The following is an 18701-nucleotide window of genomic DNA, read 5'->3' as shown; positions in this document are numbered from 1 at the left end:
CCCAATATGCGTTTCTTAAACAAAAATCGGGAAGTACCGCTCAGAAAAAGAACAGCAACAAAGAAAACCTACCGATTTTGATGCCGTCTGCAGAAAATGTGTTTTGTGGTGTTGAATCTCTTGTAAAGCTGCTCCTGTCCTTTCACTGGCATGTCCTCCTTTAGAAGACACATTCCTGTCATCATCTCTACCATCAATTAAAGCAACACATAAATCAGTAAGATGATGAAAATGACACATAACTGCATACAGAGCTGCATCAGGTAGTTAATAGTAATAGTATCAAGAAAAACAACACTAATAATACATTTTTATATTTTATTATTATATTTTAACCAAAATACAAAACGGTATCATTTGTTTTTTAGAATGTGTAAATATTATAGTGTAACTAAAAATTAACCCTACTGAATCTCACATTTATAATCATTATTTAGTTTTTAATTTGGATTTTTCTCTCCTGAGAAATATTTCATTTAATGTGATGACTGAGCTCTGAGGACAATCTGCAAGTGTGCTGCTTCTGACAGTAGGGGGCGCTGTGAGACTGCGGTCAAATCAATGAAAAGACGCGATTTTAATGATGTAATGTATATCATAAATTAATCTCGTACAACGCTGCTCACCTCAGCAGGAGCTGAAGCAGCTTCAGCTTGGAGGTGATGCTCCATCATGTAGGTGGAGAAGCCTGGCTCTGGTGGAGCTCCATGCAGGTGGAGAAGCCTGGCTCTGCTGGAGCTCCATCTTCAGACATTCCTCCCTGAAACTCTCATTTCACCCGTAGTCATGCCGTTGGGGTCCGTGTCCAATATTACGTTGGCGCAACCGTCCAAAGGCATTTTTTTAAGTTTTTAATCATTAAATTTATACAAGAATATCACCGAGGGGAAAGCCACACGAGTCTGGATGGTAACGCAGCGGCAGCAACAGACGAAGAAGAGGGTCGACTTCCGGGTTTTCCGGCAAATCAAACTTGAAATAAAGAATTACGGTCGTATTTTATTTCCCGATTTTTGTTTAAGAAACGCATATTGGGAAACGGGAAACCATCTGATTTTCGTTTTTCGATTTTCAATTGTAAAACGAAAAACGGGAGACGAGCTGTCTCCCGTTTTTCGTTTCCCGATATCAAATCGAAAAACGAAGATCGGATGGTTTCCGGTTTTTCGTTCTCCGACATCAAAACGAAAATCGAATGACCGGAAGGTCGTCTCCCGTTTTTCGTTTCCCGATATCAAATCGAAAAACGAAAATCGGATGGTTTCCGGTTTTTCGTTCTCCGACATCAAAACGAAAATCGAATGGCCGGAAGGTACGCGGACCCGGGAGGTGGAGATGTGCAGCTTCAAAATAAACTTCTTCAGATCAGTCTGCTTCAGTTAATGTAGAGATTGGTGGTGGTTGTGGTGGTGGTTTGGGGTTAGACACGTATTCTTCTTTTTACAAAATATTCAGATACGTGGTGGCTATATTGTGTTTTCTCTTATTTTGTTTTTTCTTTCTTTTCTTTCTCACTTTTTATTTTTTCTCTCTCTTTTACTTTCTTTTATTTACATTTCCCTTTTTCTTTGTCATTGTCTCTTTTCTTATTTCTCTTTTCTTTTTTTTCCTACAGTAGTTACGTGTTTTATTTTGAAGGAGATCACGGGCTGCGGGGCTGGGAGGTCTTATTCTGAAGGTCTCCATCGAAAATCGAGCTGGCCCTTTAAATGCGCTTGACTGTGAAAGTCCTGCAGTGAGTTGGTGTGTGTTTGTGTGATTGACAGGAAAATGTCTGCAGGAAGAGAAAACGACACTTTGTGCTTCTTCATTAACGGGAAAAAGGTAAAACTCGCTCTTATATCGTCAATTTGTTGTAAATGTTGCAGGTTTTAGCCGCTTTTTCCAGCTAACTTCCGTCAGAAATGTCTGTTTACGATCTTCACCTGTGTTTTATTGTCTCCCGACACGCGTGACAAAGTGGTTGTTTTGTTTGCAAGAAGAAGAAAAATGGTGAAAAGTGAACAAAAACGAAGAAAAGTCGTGTGAAAGTTGGGGGGCCTGGTGTTACGCAGAAATATGTGACCCCAGAATGCAGCGTCTGATGACCAAATAAGGACTTCCTCATGCTGCAAGTGCCAATTATTATATAAAAATGTTATTTAAGTTAATAAAAGTTAGAATTTTTTTTAATTACGATGAATTACATCTTTAATACGGTTAAAGATGGAGCAGAGGTCAGCAACATGTGGCTCCTCTGCAGCAGCTCCATGACGACTCTGGCAATATGTAATGTAAATAAACATTTATTTCCGCTATTTTATTTGCATTCTGCACTGATTTTCTAAAAACAGGTCAATATAATAAAACGGCTAAGTCGGGCATAGCTTTAAGGAAAAGAAAGAGGGAAAATTAAAAAGAAAAATGGGGAAAATACAAGTATAGGGAAAATTTAATCTGGTGGAAAATAGTGAAAACTGCTCTTTTGGCCTTAAAAGTTGCAGGTGCCTGAGAGATGCCATTAAATCCATGAGGTTGTCGTTTGTCTACTATACTACATGGTGTAGTATTTGTTCTTTTCCTGTCTTATTCGGCAACATTAGGAAAGAACGAAGAGTAAAGAGATAACCAGTGTCGTGTAAATAACCCATTGCCTTCTTTTGGGGAGTAGTTAATGATTTGACTGTACTCGTGTAGCCATTGACAATCATTTGAGTGAATTCCTGATGAAACGGCGGTTTTCCGTCCCGACAGGTGACGGCGCAGGATGTGGACCCTGAGACGACGCTGCTGTCCTTCCTCCGGGAGAAGCGTATCCTTTAACGATGGATGTCATGCTCTGCACCACGGCGTTTCCCGGCTGCTGCGGCCTTAACCACCGTGACCACAGTGAGGTTAACCGGGACCAAGTCCGGCTGCGGCGGCGGAGGCTGTGGGGCGTGCACCGTCATGGTGTCGCGCTACCGACCCGCCACCAAAACCATCACGTATCCTTTTGCCAAACCCGCCAGGAATCCTCAGTCCAGTGCAGCCGAGCCAGGACTCTGACACCTTTCTTTGTTTTAAGTAGCTTTCCCTTTTTTTCCTTTTTCTTTTTCTTTTTCCGTAAAGCTGTCGTTGTATTTAATTTAGTTGTTTTTATCTTTGAGATTAGGCCATTTTTGAAAAATAAATAATCCGATGAAAGTAAAATATAAACAAAAATTTTAATTTCCATGACATATTGTAGAAACTACATGGAGCCACGCCAGAGTTGCATACCAAACACACTCCTTTATGTACAAAAATCAAATTTTTAGTGGACAAGAGGAGCTCTCAGGGTTTCCTGGTCGTCTGCCAGCCTGGGATTCTGCACTTCTCTTTGGCCTGGTGGTGATTTCCCCTCCTGGCTGCACGCCAATGCTGCGCACAGGCAATGGATCACAAGTTAAGGACAAAGGACAGAGATTATCTAAGTGTTTGAACACATCTCACATGCCGATTCGCTAAGAAAAACCCAGCCTACAATCAGCTGCTGTTGTTGTTGAACTCTGCTTTAGTCTTGTTCACGTCTTATGATCCGACCGCAACTCAACCAATCAAATGATTCCTGCCTGTGGTTCTGGGGATCAGATGGTTTGAGGTTTGACGGTCGTAGGATGATATCTTTGGCACCACACTTCTACCACAAACATCAGTAGAGCAGCGAGCGGTCTGCAACCTTTATGACCAAAACAGACATTTTCACTATTTTCCACCAAATGAAATTAGTCTGGAGCCACAAAACATGTTAAAATAAAAGAAGTTCATCGGTAAAGTATTGCTGTAGTGTTGCATTAATGGAGAGTCACGTTTTTAGCTGTTGTGGCCGTTTTATTCATGGAGGCTATTTTTCTTTTTTCCCTTTTTTCTTTATTTTCTTTTCCTTGTTTATTTAAAATTTTATTTCTTTATTTCACTTTTCCTTTTCCCTGTTTTTTTTTTTTTTTCTGACCTAACTGGTCAACCCTCCACGTTCCAGACCTCCGACATATAACAACAAGGTACTCCGTCTTCACCTTAACCCTTCACTCCCCGTCCAGCCACTACTCGGCCACGGCCTGCCTGCTGCCGCTGTGCCAGCTCCACGGCGCCGCCGTCACCACGGTGGAGGGCGTCGGCAGCACCAGGACCAGGATCCACCCGGTGCAGGTCGCTGCGTTTTGCTCATTCATTCTGCTCGTATGAAACCAAACGACCTTTTGTTCTTCACCGCGTCACACGTGACCGCCTGCTGTTCGTTTCCTGCAGCAGCGCCGCTCTTGTCAAAGCTTCAACTCAAAACTGTGGGATTAAAGTCTCTGCGCGCTTTGAAGGAGTCATTAGTTGGTGTCTCACCTATTCAGTCTCCCTTAAATCCTCTCTAAATCAAATCTTAAAATCAAATCAAACATGGAGCTCGTTCTTCACACTTCCTCCATGAGAGATTTTGACTGGTGCAGATGTTAGACACGTGTTGACTGGCCACAGGAACTGTCAATCTTGCATAGCGATAGCATAGCGATAGCATAGGTCCTTTTGCTCATACAATATGAAAAACTATGGTGGAGCGTCTACAAACTCAACGCCGCAGAGCAACGCACCCCAGAGATTTCACATGAAATACAGGCTTAGGGGGTCAGGACGTTTATACTAGTACCGTTAGCCGGATAGTTGTTAGCAACTAGCGGTTTGCAGCTATTGGTTACTGACTAGCAGTTAGCAGCTACAGATTAGCTGTTAGTGGTTAGCGGCTAAACACAAGCGGCTAAATTTACCAGTGGTGGTTTTGTGAAATTAGCCTCCACTGTTTACGACAATCGAAAGCTGACATTTTGGGGTGACGCCCCCTTGTGGCCGATTCTGGTTTGAACAAAGAGCCCAAACCCAAAAAAAAATCTTTCACTTTCAAACTCCAGATGTGTAGTTTCCACATCTGGTTCAACACCAACATACATGGGATTTCCGGGGGGTGTACGTTTTTAAGATGAGCTCTGTCGGTTCAGGTTCTCCTGACCTGTTTGATTTCTCTATCTGCTCTTCCCAGGAGCGCATTGCGAAGGCTCACGGCTCTCAGTGCGGCTTCTGCACGCCGGGGATGGTGATGTCGGTTTACGCTCTGCTGAGGAACAAACCGCAGCCCACCATGGACGACATCACACAGGCGCTGGCCGGTTCGTGCACGTGTCTGTTTTTTTTTTTTTTTTTGCTGTTTTTTTTACTGTTTTTTTTTTTTTTGATTTTCAAAATTTGCTGAATCGGGAGAAACGGCTAAGACGACCAGAACAGCTTTTAGAAAAAGACGGAACAAACAAAAGGAATGGCAAGTAAACAAGGGAATAATAAAATAGGGGGGGGGGGAATTAGAAAAAGAAGAAAGTGGAAAAATAAAAAAAGGGAAAAAAATATAGTCGCATTAGGAAACCCAGAACGGCTGTAAATAGAAAAAAAGTATAAAATAGGTAAAGTGGGAAAATATATATTTCTTAAAAATAACTCAATACAGTATATAATATATCCAAATTGTACATGTGACACTTTATGAATGCAACCTTTTTCCTCTATTCCAGATAATTGACATGTTTTGTGGCTCCAGACACATTTAATTTGGTGCAAAATGGTGAAAATGGATCTTTTGGCGGTGAAAGTTTAGACGGTGTCCGTCAGGCCTGCTTGAAGCTCAAAACTTGCCAAACGGTGACCTTCCCTTTCCTCCGTGTCACTTTGTTAGTTTCGGCCTCCACTGATAAACACACTCAGTGTTGTTCTCCCCGTGCTTGTTTTTTAAAAGTATCTTATGTACAACACGAGTGTGGTTTGCACACATTTATCTCAAACAAAGCTCATTTTGTTCTCCGGCCCACCCTTCAGCTGAATGGAACTGATCGGTTCAGTCTTTTTTTTTTTTTTTTTTTTTTTTAAATCGGCTAAATCCAGCAAACCGAAGCGTGTCGTCGGCTTCGTTCCCTCCCAACAATCTGCTGCGATAAGGAACCGGAGGTGACTGCGTCTTTCTGTCAATCTGTGTCGTTCAGGCAACTTGTGCCGCTGCACCGGCTATCGGCCCATCGTGGACGGCTGCAGGACCTTCTGTCAGGTTGGTATTCCGCCGACGCCTTTGTCCAGCTGGCGGGTGGAAAACTGAAACGTAGTAAATAACCACATGCATTAAAATACATGTATGGGGGGAAAAAAGTGAAAAACTATTTGCCAGCATAGTTGAGTAACATTATGTGTTCTCACCTTCATGTGAATCGACAGGAATCCAACTGCTGCCAGACTAATGGCGGAGACTGTTCCCTCAACGGGGAGGAAGACTCTGACACACCTGAACTCGTGAGCTTTCAGTTTGTTTTTATTTCATCCCTGATGCTCAAAGTCGCCGATCGCCGTTCAAATCCGCTCGTTAACTCGCCCCCTGACCTGCAGGAAGAAAAGCCTCGGCTCTTCAACAAAGACGACTTCCTGCCTCTGGACCCGACCCAGGAGCTGATCTTCCCCCCGGAGCTGATCGTAAGACGAACGGCGGCAGAGCCTGAAAGAACGCCTCGCGCCTTTCTTCCCTTCTGTAACGCGCCGCCTTGTGTCCCGCAGCTGATGGCGGAGGCGGCGACGCCGCGGACGCTGCGGCTCCGCGGGGAGAGGACGAGCTGGGTGGCGCCCGCCTCGCTGGAGGAGCTGGTGGCGCTGAAGAGCCAACACCCCGAGGCACCGCTGCTGATGGGAAACACCAACATCGGTCAGGACCCGGTCGCTTCGCCTTAGCCACCGGCGTTAGCCACCGCCAGTGAAGATCTTATTCTGAAAGGCAAATTGGGGACTTCCTGTTCGATTTCGGTCAGGCGTGTTTTCTACAGCGTAGAAACTTTGAATCCCATCGTCATAATTGACGGTTCCTGCGGCCAATCAAGACGTGAAACTCTTTCATGTCCCCCCGCGAGAGGAAGTTAGCATGAAAAAGGTTCACAATGAATTCAAAGTTAAAAAAAATATATAAAAATTTCGAATAAATTTTAAGAATTGATTGAAGGGAGACGGGATATGAGGGAATACCAGCTTAAATTAAAACCTCTTTGTTGCCGAAGGTCCGGATATGAAGTTCAAAGGCGTGCGCCACCCGCTGCTCATCTCTCCCGCCGCGGTGCCGGAGCTGTTCCAGGTCTCGGAGACGCCTCACGGTGGGTAACCTTCACCGCGTCCCGCCGCTCTGACTCGTCCCCCCGTCGCCTGACGCTGTGGTTTCCGCGCAGGCGTGTGGGTGGGAGCCGGCTGCAGCCTCGCCGAGGTGCACCTGCTGCTGGAGTCGCTGGTCGCCCGCTTCCCCGAGGAGACGACGGAGGTGTTCAGGGCGCTGGTGCAGCAGCTGGGGAACCTGGGAAGTCAGCAGATCCGGAACATGGCGGTGAGGAGCAACTCCAGTTCAGAGATTTTCAAGCTCATATGTGATTCTTTAATTGTTTCCTCACCAGTCTCTCGGAGGAAACATCGCCAGCGCGTATCCGAACTCCGACCTGAACCCCGTCCTCGCCGCCGGAAAGTGCCGAGTCAGCGTCGTCTCCACCGGTGAGTCGGAGTAGACGAGACCACTGAAGAAGAAAGCGGGCCATGTCTCAATTCCAAGTACGCAAGTATGTACTCGCGAACTTGGCGTTTTGGAAGTACGTACATGCAAGAACGTACTCCCGGGAACATTTAAAAAAAAAAATAGACCTTAAATGCTGCAAAAAAAAAAAAAAAAAAAGCACATAACTGAACCAATATAAAGACACAAGTCCGGTGGTGGTGCGTCCTCGATAAAGTGGGCGGAGCGAGAACACAATCGGTGATTTCATCCTCCAGGAGCACGTCGAGAGATTCCCCTTGATCAGGACTTCTTCGTTGGATTTGGGAAAACCGTCCTGAAGCCGGAGGACGTCGTCATGGCCGTTTTCATCCCGTTTTCCACAAAGGTCTGAAATACTCAATATGAATATTGTAGATGATATTCACTAACTGTAGTGATAATATGCTGTGGTCAATAATTAATTATATTGAATGTGAAAAAACTATAATGTTGAAACTTAATAAAAAATTGTTATTTAATAGTAAAAAAAGTAATTGTGAAATTTTAATAATTACATTTTTATATTTATTTAATGAAAACATCAACAACAAATTGTAAGAAAAAGAGAAATGTATAATAAATTACAAACAAATTTAAATAAAAAATGTTTAAATGATATGATAAGCATTAAATATGTAATTTAATGATAACATTTTTAATAAATAAAATTATTTTAATCCTAACATCAAATTATAAAACAAAAATAATGTAAAATATAAGTATAATTAATTAGAAAATACATTGAAATAAAAACAAAATTTAGGTAATTTAAAAATGTGCAATTATTTTAATTCAAAAAACATAAATGGTTGTATATCCACCGACATCATTATTGGAATGAATTGGTCATAATTATGATCAATTCACCAGTTTTTGTCGAAGCAATAAAAAATAAAATTTAAATGTAACTCCCATAAATCCTTCTACGTCTTCTGTAATGACTGTTCTATCCTGCAGGGGGAGTTTGTGCGAGCTCTCCGTCAGGCCCCCCGTAAGGAGGCGTCCTTCGCCACGGTGACCACCGGGATGCGGGTGGTCTTCTCCGAAGGCTCTCGGGTGGTTCAAGACGTCGGCCTGTACTACGGCGGGATGGGGCCGACCACCATGAGCGCCGCCAAGACCTGCGCCGCCATCACGGGGAGGTCGGTGGAACCCCGCCGTTAGACATCATCATCCCCTGCAGATCGTGACTCAACTTGGCTGTTTGTTCCAGACCGTGGGACGACGAGACGCTCGGCCGGGCGTACGGCGTCCTCCTGGACGAGCTGGCCCTCCCGCCGGGGGCCCCCGGAGGGAAGGTGGAGTTCCGCCGCTCGCTCACGCTCAGCCTGCTCTTCAAGTTCAACCTGGAGGTCCTGCACAAGCTGAGAGAGATGGTAAACTGTTGTCTACCACTTCGTCTAAATCTGAGCACTTTGAATTTTATTAGCCGTCAAAGCTGGTCCTATTCAAATACATTGGAAAAAATGTTAACCTTTCAAAATAAAAGTCCCAAATTTCTTCAAAATAAAAGTTTTTGTTTATTAAAACCTTCAAAGTGTACATTTTATCAATAGTTGAATGTTATCGTTGGCATTTTTCCAGAACGTGATCGCAGAGGAGCTCCCGGAGAAGATGGAGCCGTTACCCAGAGACATCCACCCCGGCACGCAGGAGTTCCAGGTCTGAAGACGCCTCCGTTTGGACGCCACCTTCTCCACGCGTCACTAACTCCTCCTCCTCCTCCTCCAGGCCGTTTCAAAGCACCAGAGCGAGCAGGACCCGGTGGGCCGTCCCATGATGCACCGCTCCGCCATCAGCCAGGCCACTGGTGAGGCCATGTACTGCGACGACCTCCCCAAGGTGGACGGCGAGCTCTTCATGGCGCTGGTCACCAGCTCCCGAGCACACGCTAAGATCACGTGAGGAGACGCCACAATCCAAACGTCTTGAGACTTGCTGCGTCGCGGCGCTCCTGAAGTGTTTCCTCCTCTGTGCCACAGCGGCGTGGACGTGAGGGCGGCGCTGCAGCTGCCAGGCGTGGTGGACGTCATCACCGCTAAAGATATACCGGGAAAGACGGTCCGCACGATAATGGGATACGACGAGGAGCTGCTCGCCCAGGACGAGGTGTTTTTTTTTTTTGTTTTGTTTTTTAAACGTTTTCTGAGCTTCTTCTGCCACTCAGACCGTCACGCTGAGCGTCTTCCCGCTCGCCTGCAGGTATCCTGCATCGGTCAGATGGTGTGCGCGGTGCTCGCCGACACGAGGATGCACGCCAAGCGAGGAGCGGCGGCCGTGAAGATCGCCTATGAAGACCTGCCGGACCCCATTTTCACCATCGAGGTTTGTGGGGATTTTCCACACGAAGCAAAAAGATCTTTTCTCCCCTTCCTTCTTAAAGTCTTTCCCGGGAACACGCAACACCGTGAAAATTACTCAAAATGATGTGATACATATACCAGGCCTGTAGGTGGCGCTCTAACGCTGCCACAGAAACAACCGAGAAGAAGACCAGGTCATGCAAGAACAGAAATCCTCAAACGTCTGGAATTAAAGCGACGAGCATCATGAGCTTCTGCAGCATTCAGTCCGCCGTTGTTGTTGCTAAGTGACGTCGCGGAGAGGGTCGCGGGGTCATCAGTTCGAGAGGTGTGGTGATGACATCATCATTTTCAGCTACTTTGCATCTTGTCTTTCCAGACGTCAAAGTCGAGGCGGTTTCACGTTTCCATCGTTTTTCACTGATCATCCACACGGCGCAGCGATTTAGGATCCCGAAACCGTTTTAGGACAAAGTTCTGTGGCAGCGCCCCCTATAGGCCTGGAAAATGCACGACATCATTTTGAGTAGATTTTATGATGTCTGGTGGACTTGCCGTCTCTCCTTTCGCAGGACGCCGTGGAGAAGTCGTCCTTCTTTGAGCCTGTGCGGGTGATCGAGCGAGGGAACGTGAGCGAAGCGTTTAAAGACGTGGATCAGGTCTATGAAGGTGAGCCAGTGAGCGAGCCAGCCAGCCAGCGAGCACGCCGTCCGCCTGCTGTGTATCTGAACGTCTCGTGTCTCCAGGAGAGATCCACCTCGGCGGCCAGGAGCACTTCTACATGGAGACGCAGAGCATGCTGGTCGTCCCCGTCGGCGAGGAGGCGGAGTTCAACGTCTACGTCTCCTCCCAGTGGCCGACCGTGACGCAGGTACGCCGAGCCGTTGCCGTCCGCATCACGCCGGTACAGGGGGACAATTCGTGTGTGTGTGTGGTCGCAGGACGCGGTGGCGGAGACGTTGGGCATCCCGTCCAACAGGGTGACCTGTCACGTCAAGAGGCTCGGGGGCGCCTTCGGGGGGAAGGTCACCAAGACCGCCATCTTGGCTTGTATCACCTCTGTGGCCGCGTGGAAGTAAGACCCACAATAGTGATCTATTCTTATACATCTATATGTTTAGAATCAGTTGTTTCTCCACTTTTGTCAGTTAAAAACAATATAAATGAGCTCATGTTTTACCGTCTATATTCATCATCTTGTGAATTTATTCCATTAATGCGCCAAATCATCCTGCCAGTGTTGTCGACCCGAGCGGCAGCGCTCCGGTCCCGCTGACGTTCGGGCTGAATAAACGTATTGACAGAATGGGCGGCCATCTTTATTTCTGCTGCTAATCCAGGAGCGGTCGAGCCGTCCGCTGCGTCCTGGAGCGAGGCGACGACATGCTGATCACCGGAGGGCGACACCCTGTGCAGGGGAAGTACAAGGTGTTATATTCATTATATCATGATTGTTGCTGTTATAGTTTTTATTATTATGATGTTCTTGAATAATATTGTTGGATCCAGGTGGGCTTCATGAACGACGGGCGGATCGTGGCCGCAGACCTTCAGTATTTCTCCAACGCTGGAAACTCGATTGACGAGTCTGTCCTGGTACGATTTCTGTCTGGTTCGATTCCCGTCTCCTGGCGACAGTCGAGGTCGTGACCTCTGGTTTCCCGGGCTGCAGGTCGTGGAGAAGATTTTGCTCCATATGGACAACGCCTACAACATCCCCAACCTGCGGGGCTCCGGCGCCGCCTGCAGGACCAACCTGCCCTCCAACACGGCGTTCAGGGGCTTCGGCGTGCCGCAGAGCCTGCTGGTGGTGGAGAGCATGTTGAACGACGTGGCGGCGGCGTTGCGTCGCCCCGCCGATCAGGTGACTGCCCCCCCCCCCCCCCCAGCGTCCGGCGGCCGCACGTCCGACGCCGGTCGCTCATTTTGAAATCCTCCGCTCAGATCCGCGAGGTGAACATGTACCGGGGGCCGTCGGTTACCCACTACAAGTACCACTTCAGCCCCGACAACATGCACCGCTGCTGGGACGAGTGCAAGGTGAAGAGCGGGTACGACGCCCGGCGCCGCGCCGTGGAGCAGTTCAACCTGCAGCACCAGTGGAGGAAGAGAGGCCTCGACATTGTCCCCATCAAGTACGGCATCGCCTTCGCAGAGGGCTTCCTCAACCAGGTAGGACGCGGCCGCTCCACCCGGACGTTTACTCTCCAGGAGGGCGTGTTTCCTGACGGAGCGTGTTTTACTCCGACAGGGGGCCGCTTTGGTCCACATCTACAAAGACGGCTCGGTTCTGGTGACTCATGGAGGCACGGAGATGGGGCAGGGCATCCACACCAAGATCCAGCAGGTATGGACTGCACACCGCCCCCTGCTGGTCAGTCACAATAGTACAGCTCAATTAATTTTGAATAGTGCCATAATAAGTGTTTCTGTGTTGTGGTGCCGAGTATACGTGATACGTGATTCCATATTTGTGGGGCAACATGTCTAATAAATATATAATTTCTTGACAGCAGAATCCGTTATCTTGTTCCAATGTAGGTCAATGACAGCAGAGATTCTGTGTTCGGAGCTTTGATGGCGAATAGAATCCAAACCGCTCGAGCGAGGGCCAATTTGGGGCAGAAATCTTATTTTGAAAAGCAAATTGTGGACTTCCTGTTGGATTTGGTTCAGGGGTGACGGAGAGGTGATTTTTAGGTCGGGATGAGATGAATAAGCGAGTTTTGGTTTGTCCTGTGGACCGCGGTGGCTGTTTTAGTGTTTCTAGGTGGCGCTAGAGAGCATGTTTTGGCACGCTAGGATTAATGTTTACATTTTATTCCATTTTTCGCCAGTCTTGATGAGCATGCCAAACTTTTGGTGAGTCTTTGATCATGTTGAGGGGGTCAAATCTGGGTTTATTATATTATTATATAGTATAAGAAGAAACACTATAAATACAATCGGGCCTCCAATCTTGTGTTTTGTGTTCAGGTGGCGAGTCGCGAGCTTCACATCCCGCCATCAAAGATCTACATCAGTGAAACCAGCACCGCCACCGTGCCCAACACCTCCCCCTCCGCGGCGTCCTTCGGCACCGACGCCAACGGCATGGCCGTCAAGGTAGAGCCCGCTTCCTGTCCACGTCGACTCTTGACACGATGACCTCTGAGCATTTTTGTTTCCTCTTCTGCAGATCGCCTGCGAGATTCTGTACGAGCGGCTGGAGCCCATCAGGCTGAAGAGCCCCAAAGGATCATGGGAGAGCTGGGTAGGAGGGGATGGGAGGTTATGAGAGTCTGCTCGGGGGGAAAAGTGGGACTTCAGAATAAAAGATATAAAATAATCTTTTTATTTCAGATCAAATCGGCTTATTTTGATAAGATCAACCTCTCGGCCACTGGACACTACAGGTGAGTCACAGCTCTGCTCCGCTCGTTCTGATTGGCCGACGGGCACCACTTCCTCATGAACTGGGCAAAGACGGAGGGGTTTCAAAAAGTTGCGTTATTCCGATTTTCATGGAGATGAAGTGTTTAAAAAAAGTTTCCACGGAGAAGGAACGTTTTCCAAATAATTGTGTGTTTCCATTGAGACTGAGCATTTTCAAAAAGTTGTGTGTATTTCCACGTGTTTAGAAAAAGTTGCGCGTTCCCACGGAAACGGTTTTCAAAAAGATTTGTATTTCCATGGAGACAGTGTTAGTTAAAAAGTTGCATTTTTTGACAGAGACTTAAGTGTTTTAAAAAAAAAAAAAGTTTACCCATTTCCACAAAGACGGAATGTTTTCAAAAAGTTGCGTTTTCACGCATTTCCATGGGGACGGCGCATTTTCAAAATGTTGTGTTTTCCCCATGTGTCCCCAGAGGTCACGACCTCCACATGGACTGGGAGAAGATGGAGGGCGAGCCCTACGCTTACTTCACGTACGGAGTGGCGTGCAGCGAGGTGGAGCTGGACTGTCTGACGGGAGACTACCGGGTCCGGAACTAAACCGCTGAACTCCGACCGACACAGACTGACGCTCGCTCACTTCCTCTCTCTGTTCCGTTTAGACGGTGAGGGCTGACATCGTGGTCGACATGGGGCGCAGCGTCAACCCGTCTGTGGACATCGGACAGGTGATTCGCTTTCTCTGAAAAAGTGTGAGACAGATGACCACTGAGGTCAAAACCTGATGGTTCGCCATGAAACAGGAAGTGATGTGGGACTCTGCTCTACGTGCTGCAAACTTTACGTCTATGATCAGTCGACCCAATTGGCCAATACACACTGTCATTCAGAGCGCCACTTGGGGGACATGCTTCCAATCAGGAAGGACTCGTTCGACGCTCCTTGCGGCTTCAGTTGCTCGGTGAAACGTTCCCCGGACGCCGGCGAGGGATGCTGACGGTTTCCCTCGTGTGTCCCGCCCTCAGATCGAGGGGGCATTCATGCAGGGTTTGGGTCTCTACACCCTGGAGGAGCTGAAGTTTTCCCCGTCGGGGCTCCTCTACACCCGAGGTCCGTCCCAGTACAAGATCCCGGCGGTCTGCGACGTGCCGCTCCAGTTCAACGTCCACCTGCTGCCGGACTCCGACAACCCGCACGCCATCTACTCCTCCAAGGTGAGAGCCGCCGCAAGACGCTTTTGGCGCTTTTCCACCAGCTCCTACTCGCCCGTTTTCACCGTCGTGCACAAGTAATCACCCCCAATATGGTGTTTCACTGTCGGGTGTTTCGGTTTCACTGGTGCCCCTGTTAAGTGGTGACTTCTGCCACCAGCAGTTAGCAGCAGCAGATGTTAAAATAAGACAAACCAACGTTATGATGCTTTCATGGAAATGCGGTGAAATAACGTTTGCCAGGACAGCTTTGGATTTTTAACAATCTGCTGTGAAAAGGGAACGCTGGAGGAAGCCAGTCACCAGTTAACAGGGAAACCAGTTAATCCAAACCACCGCAGCTCCAAGACCTCCTGACCGACGACCTCCAGAATCCCTGGGGTCGCCACCAGACCAAAAAAAAAAAACGTTTATTTCTCTGCGTCTTTGTTTTGGAGCGTCTTTGTTGTGATCGGATTTAAAAATGGCGGGCGAACCCGACTCATCTGTGTCGTGACGCGCCGGCCAATCAGCGGCCTGCCGTCTGCCGTCGTCACGTAGTGGAAAAGCGTCAACAGTGAGGCTGCGGAGGGTTTAGTGGAAAGGCGCCATTTGTAACCTCGCGACGGGTCACAAACCTGACGCTCCTCCTGCGTGTGCGCAGGGCATCGGCGAGCCCATCCTCTTCCTCGGCAGCTCCGTGTTCTTCGCCATCAAAGACGCCGTGGCCGCCGCACGCTCTCAGTCGGGGCTCGCGGGTCCGTTTCCTTTTGACAGCCCCGCGACGCCGGAACGATCCTGCCTGGCCTGCTCCACACCGTTCACCCAGAAGGTAAAGACTTCACTTATTTGCTAAACTATCAAAATAGACTTTGAATATAAATCTGTGTGTTAAGTCTACATTAATAACATATTAACATAAAAAATTAATTACAGAAAATTGCACGATTAATTAGTTAATTTTGATTGTTGACAGCGCTGATATATATATATATCGCCACCTAGAGGTCAAAAAAAAGTTTTTACATGCAAATTAAAATGTGATCAAAGCATTTTAAAAGGAACCTGTCGCCGCCCGGCGCTTCCCTCCATTAGAAACTCTTTGATTCTGTGTCGTTTGATTTTCAGGTTCCTGCCGTCAAAGCAGGATCTTTCAGACCGTGGGCCCTGAACATCTGAACCAATCGATAACCGCACACACTTCATGGATCGCCTCAATCGGCCGGACCGCCATCAGGTGGAATATATATATGCAATCAACAACAACTTTTACTGATTCACTCATGCTGCCACTTTGTTTATCCATTAACTCTGTAGGACATCATCACATCGCTGCTTTTACAACTAATAGCGTTATAATAAAGCTAATTTTTTATTTCTTTTTCTTTTGTTCTTTTCCATTTTTGTCTATTTCAGCTTTTTTCTCTTTCTAACAAGAAAATTATGATATAAAAAGTCAAGGAAGAAAATTAATAAATAAAGTGGGGTTAATTGTTTGAATAAAACTGTCTGGAATGGATGGCTTCTATTCCAAAAGTTATTATTTTTCTTTTCAAACTCATGGTTTGCAGGAATTCTGCCTGAATCCAGGAATATGTTCTTCACTGGATTATTTTGTTTGTGTCACACGAATATTCTGGACCAGAAACATCAGAGCTCCGGCTTATTAATGTTCTGATATTTTGGTATTCAGATATTTATTGTCATATAATCAGATATTTACACTGTACAACCAGAAGGTCACGTTGCTGGTCCCTCAACCTATGATTAAAAAAAAAAAAAAAGAGAAGTCCCTGACCTGGAGGGTGGGGCTTATATCAGGACTGCTGGCTGTGATTGGTCAGTCTAGAGGGAGGCTGGAGCCACAGGTGTAGGTGATCAGCCTGATTACGCCCTGCATGTCATGACACCATATTTGGTAACTTTTCTTCCCGGTTGTTCGATTCGCCACCAAAGATTTGGTAAGAACGACACGCTGTCTGGGTGGAACCATGCTCTGGAACATCTGGACACCACCTTCTTCCTCATCTTAATCCTCCTCGTCTTCCTTTTCCTCCTCTTCCACCTCCTTCATAAACTCTCCCAACCACCACGTGTGACCTGTTGACTCACGTCTGGCGCCCCCTGCTGGGCGACCGCAGAACGTGGTATCGCCTTCTTAACGTCAGCGTTCATGTGGCGTCTCAGTCACAAGAATAAAGATCAGAAGTTGCAGATCTGCTTCAGTTTCCTGCTCCGGGACAAGAAAGGTCATAACTTAAACTCTCAGCCAAGGACTTTTCCTTCATCTGTCAATGTTAAAGTTGCTGGAGGAAGAAATACGAGTCACCATAGTCATGATCCTAAACATCACATGTAAAGTTACGTCATCATGATAATTTAACTGATAATTTATCTCTTTATATAAAGTTTCACCTGGAGTTAATCCGTAGAACAATTTTTTGGAGGAAAAGCGATTAATTTGTATTTATACAGCAGAATTCAAAGATGTGTTATTTTACGTCAACAAGCATAAACAAAGAAATGAAGCAAAATAATCCCAATTTTTCAAATAAAAACAAAATTAACCCTTTCATCGAAGTACTAGGAAGAGGGAAAGTTTTATCTTGTTGGTTGTACCAGGCTGCCATCTCGTGTTTAATTCAGATTATTTCTATTCAGTGAAATATGTCTTGAATTAAAAAAAAAAAATAATTATTCTTATATATTTCAATTAAGACCCTCTAAATGTTTTCACTGTAAAAAAATGTAAGTGAAATAAACTTCAAGCTTATTTTTATAATAATTAATCTTGTTAATGTGGACAATAAAACCTACAGGTGCAGTGTATCACTATGGCCAGCAGAGGGCAGCCCTCCGCTGGTCACAAACTAGACCAAAAAAACATTAAGAGTAAAGTTTAAAACACTCCAAATAGACGTGTACATATGCAAAAATATATGTAGAAAATAAGCGAAAGAAATTAGGCAAGTAAATCAAAGTGTCAAAAAAAAAAAGTATATATAGAAGTTGAAAGTAAAACTGTCTATCCAGTCTATTGTTTAGGTAACGCCGCCCTGCTGGCAGCAGAGAGAACCGTCTGTGCCTGTTCCTCCTGACCTTTAACCTGCAAGTTTCAAGTTAAATTAAAACAGATGAGACTTTAATGTAATCTTTTATATATTAACTTTCTTATTAGATTTTATTGAGTAGAAATGTTTTTTGGTCTTAATTCACAATATAACCACCAACATATCGACAACACTGGTTGTCTGTTCATTAAAATGCACTGTCCTAATTAAAAATAAATAAATGAAATGAAAATGTGGCGCATTTATTGATCGTATTTGATATCTTCTTTATACAAATGCATTATAACAGGAAGTTAAAGCCTCACAAGGAGCAGCGCCTTTATAAACACACACTTGGAGAATTTCTGCTTCTCTAGTTCTAATCAAATGTGTGTCCATCGCTGTCAAACAACATGAAACAAGTCAAAGGACCGTGGCAAAAGATGGAAGGAGTGTCGTGGTGGATTAAATAACCTTGGGATCCGTTGGTTTCCATGGTGACAAATGTGGCGTTGGTGAAGGTGTGCGCTCTACCGAGTGTTCGTTCTAGTTCTCTTGTTGTGGCCCAGTTAGCATCAAACTGTTTGGCCCCTTTAATAAACTAAATTGAGGTTGAAAGCATCGCACACGTTTCCAGTTCTTTCAATTAAGATCACTTGTCGTCTTTAGTGGAGCCGGATGAATGCTGGAATAAATGTATCTGAAGAGGACGATTAAGAAGGGGTGGGGGGGTGGGTGGGTGGGGGCACCATGCCCAAGGCTGTTCATTATCAACAGCAGGGATGAGAATCATCACTGTGATCCACTTTTAAGCCCGACTTGTGGAAGGAGCACTATTCTTTACTGGGTCGGCCTTGTTCTGCTTTAGCCCAGTTTGTGGCCCACTTCCCTTTCCAGAAGGACGAAGGATTATTGGTCCTTCTGAGAATGTGCCACCAAAAAACAATAAAAAAAAAAACCTGCATATGAAACTAGAACGGGCACTCGGAAGAGCGCAGACCTTCACCAACGCCATAAACGCGTTAGCATCGCTAGTATGTTAGCAGTTAGCTTGTACGGATGCTAGCTAGCCTGTCAGGTAGCGACATGTGAAACGCTGAGCGGGCGCAAACGGATAAACCACGACCTGTGTCAATGTGCTGACACTGGGGTTTCTGGGGTTTGGGACTCAGGAATCAAGAAAATAACAAACAAACAAGCACTT

The 18701-nt window shown here is 46.2% G+C and overlaps 1 protein-coding gene across 1 annotated transcript; it reads left to right on the top strand.

Annotated features, from left to right (window-relative positions):
- Positions 1-1713: 1713 nt before the first annotated feature.
- aox6 (aldehyde oxidase 6) lies at positions 1714-16216 on the top strand. The gene is made up of 35 exons (XM_080493303.1): positions 1714-1824; positions 2734-2791; positions 2870-2966; positions 4041-4149; positions 5024-5150; positions 6012-6073; positions 6238-6312; positions 6406-6489; positions 6571-6715; positions 7062-7154; positions 7227-7378; positions 7446-7539; positions 7816-7925; positions 8537-8721; positions 8793-8955; positions 9164-9241; positions 9311-9480; positions 9562-9688; positions 9782-9904; positions 10455-10551; positions 10629-10753; positions 10824-10957; positions 11223-11310; positions 11392-11478; positions 11555-11746; positions 11827-12054; positions 12134-12229; positions 12859-12987; positions 13061-13135; positions 13225-13277; positions 13731-13845; positions 13920-13985; positions 14283-14471; positions 15112-15279; positions 15576-16216. The coding sequence occupies exons 1-35, from the start codon at positions 1771-1773 to the stop codon at positions 15624-15626; spliced, it is 3999 nt and encodes a 1332-aa protein (XP_080349429.1). The 5' UTR covers positions 1714-1770; the 3' UTR covers positions 15627-16216.
- Positions 16217-18701: the final 2485 nt, after the last annotated feature.

Source organism: Lipophrys pholis (genome assembly GCF_963383615.2).
Source record: "Lipophrys pholis genome assembly, chromosome: 23".
NCBI classification, from domain to species: Eukaryota; Metazoa; Chordata; class Actinopteri; order Blenniiformes; family Blenniidae; genus Lipophrys; species Lipophrys pholis.
The sequence above is the reverse complement of the archived record's forward strand: the minus strand, read 5'-3'. Positions and strand labels throughout refer to the sequence as shown.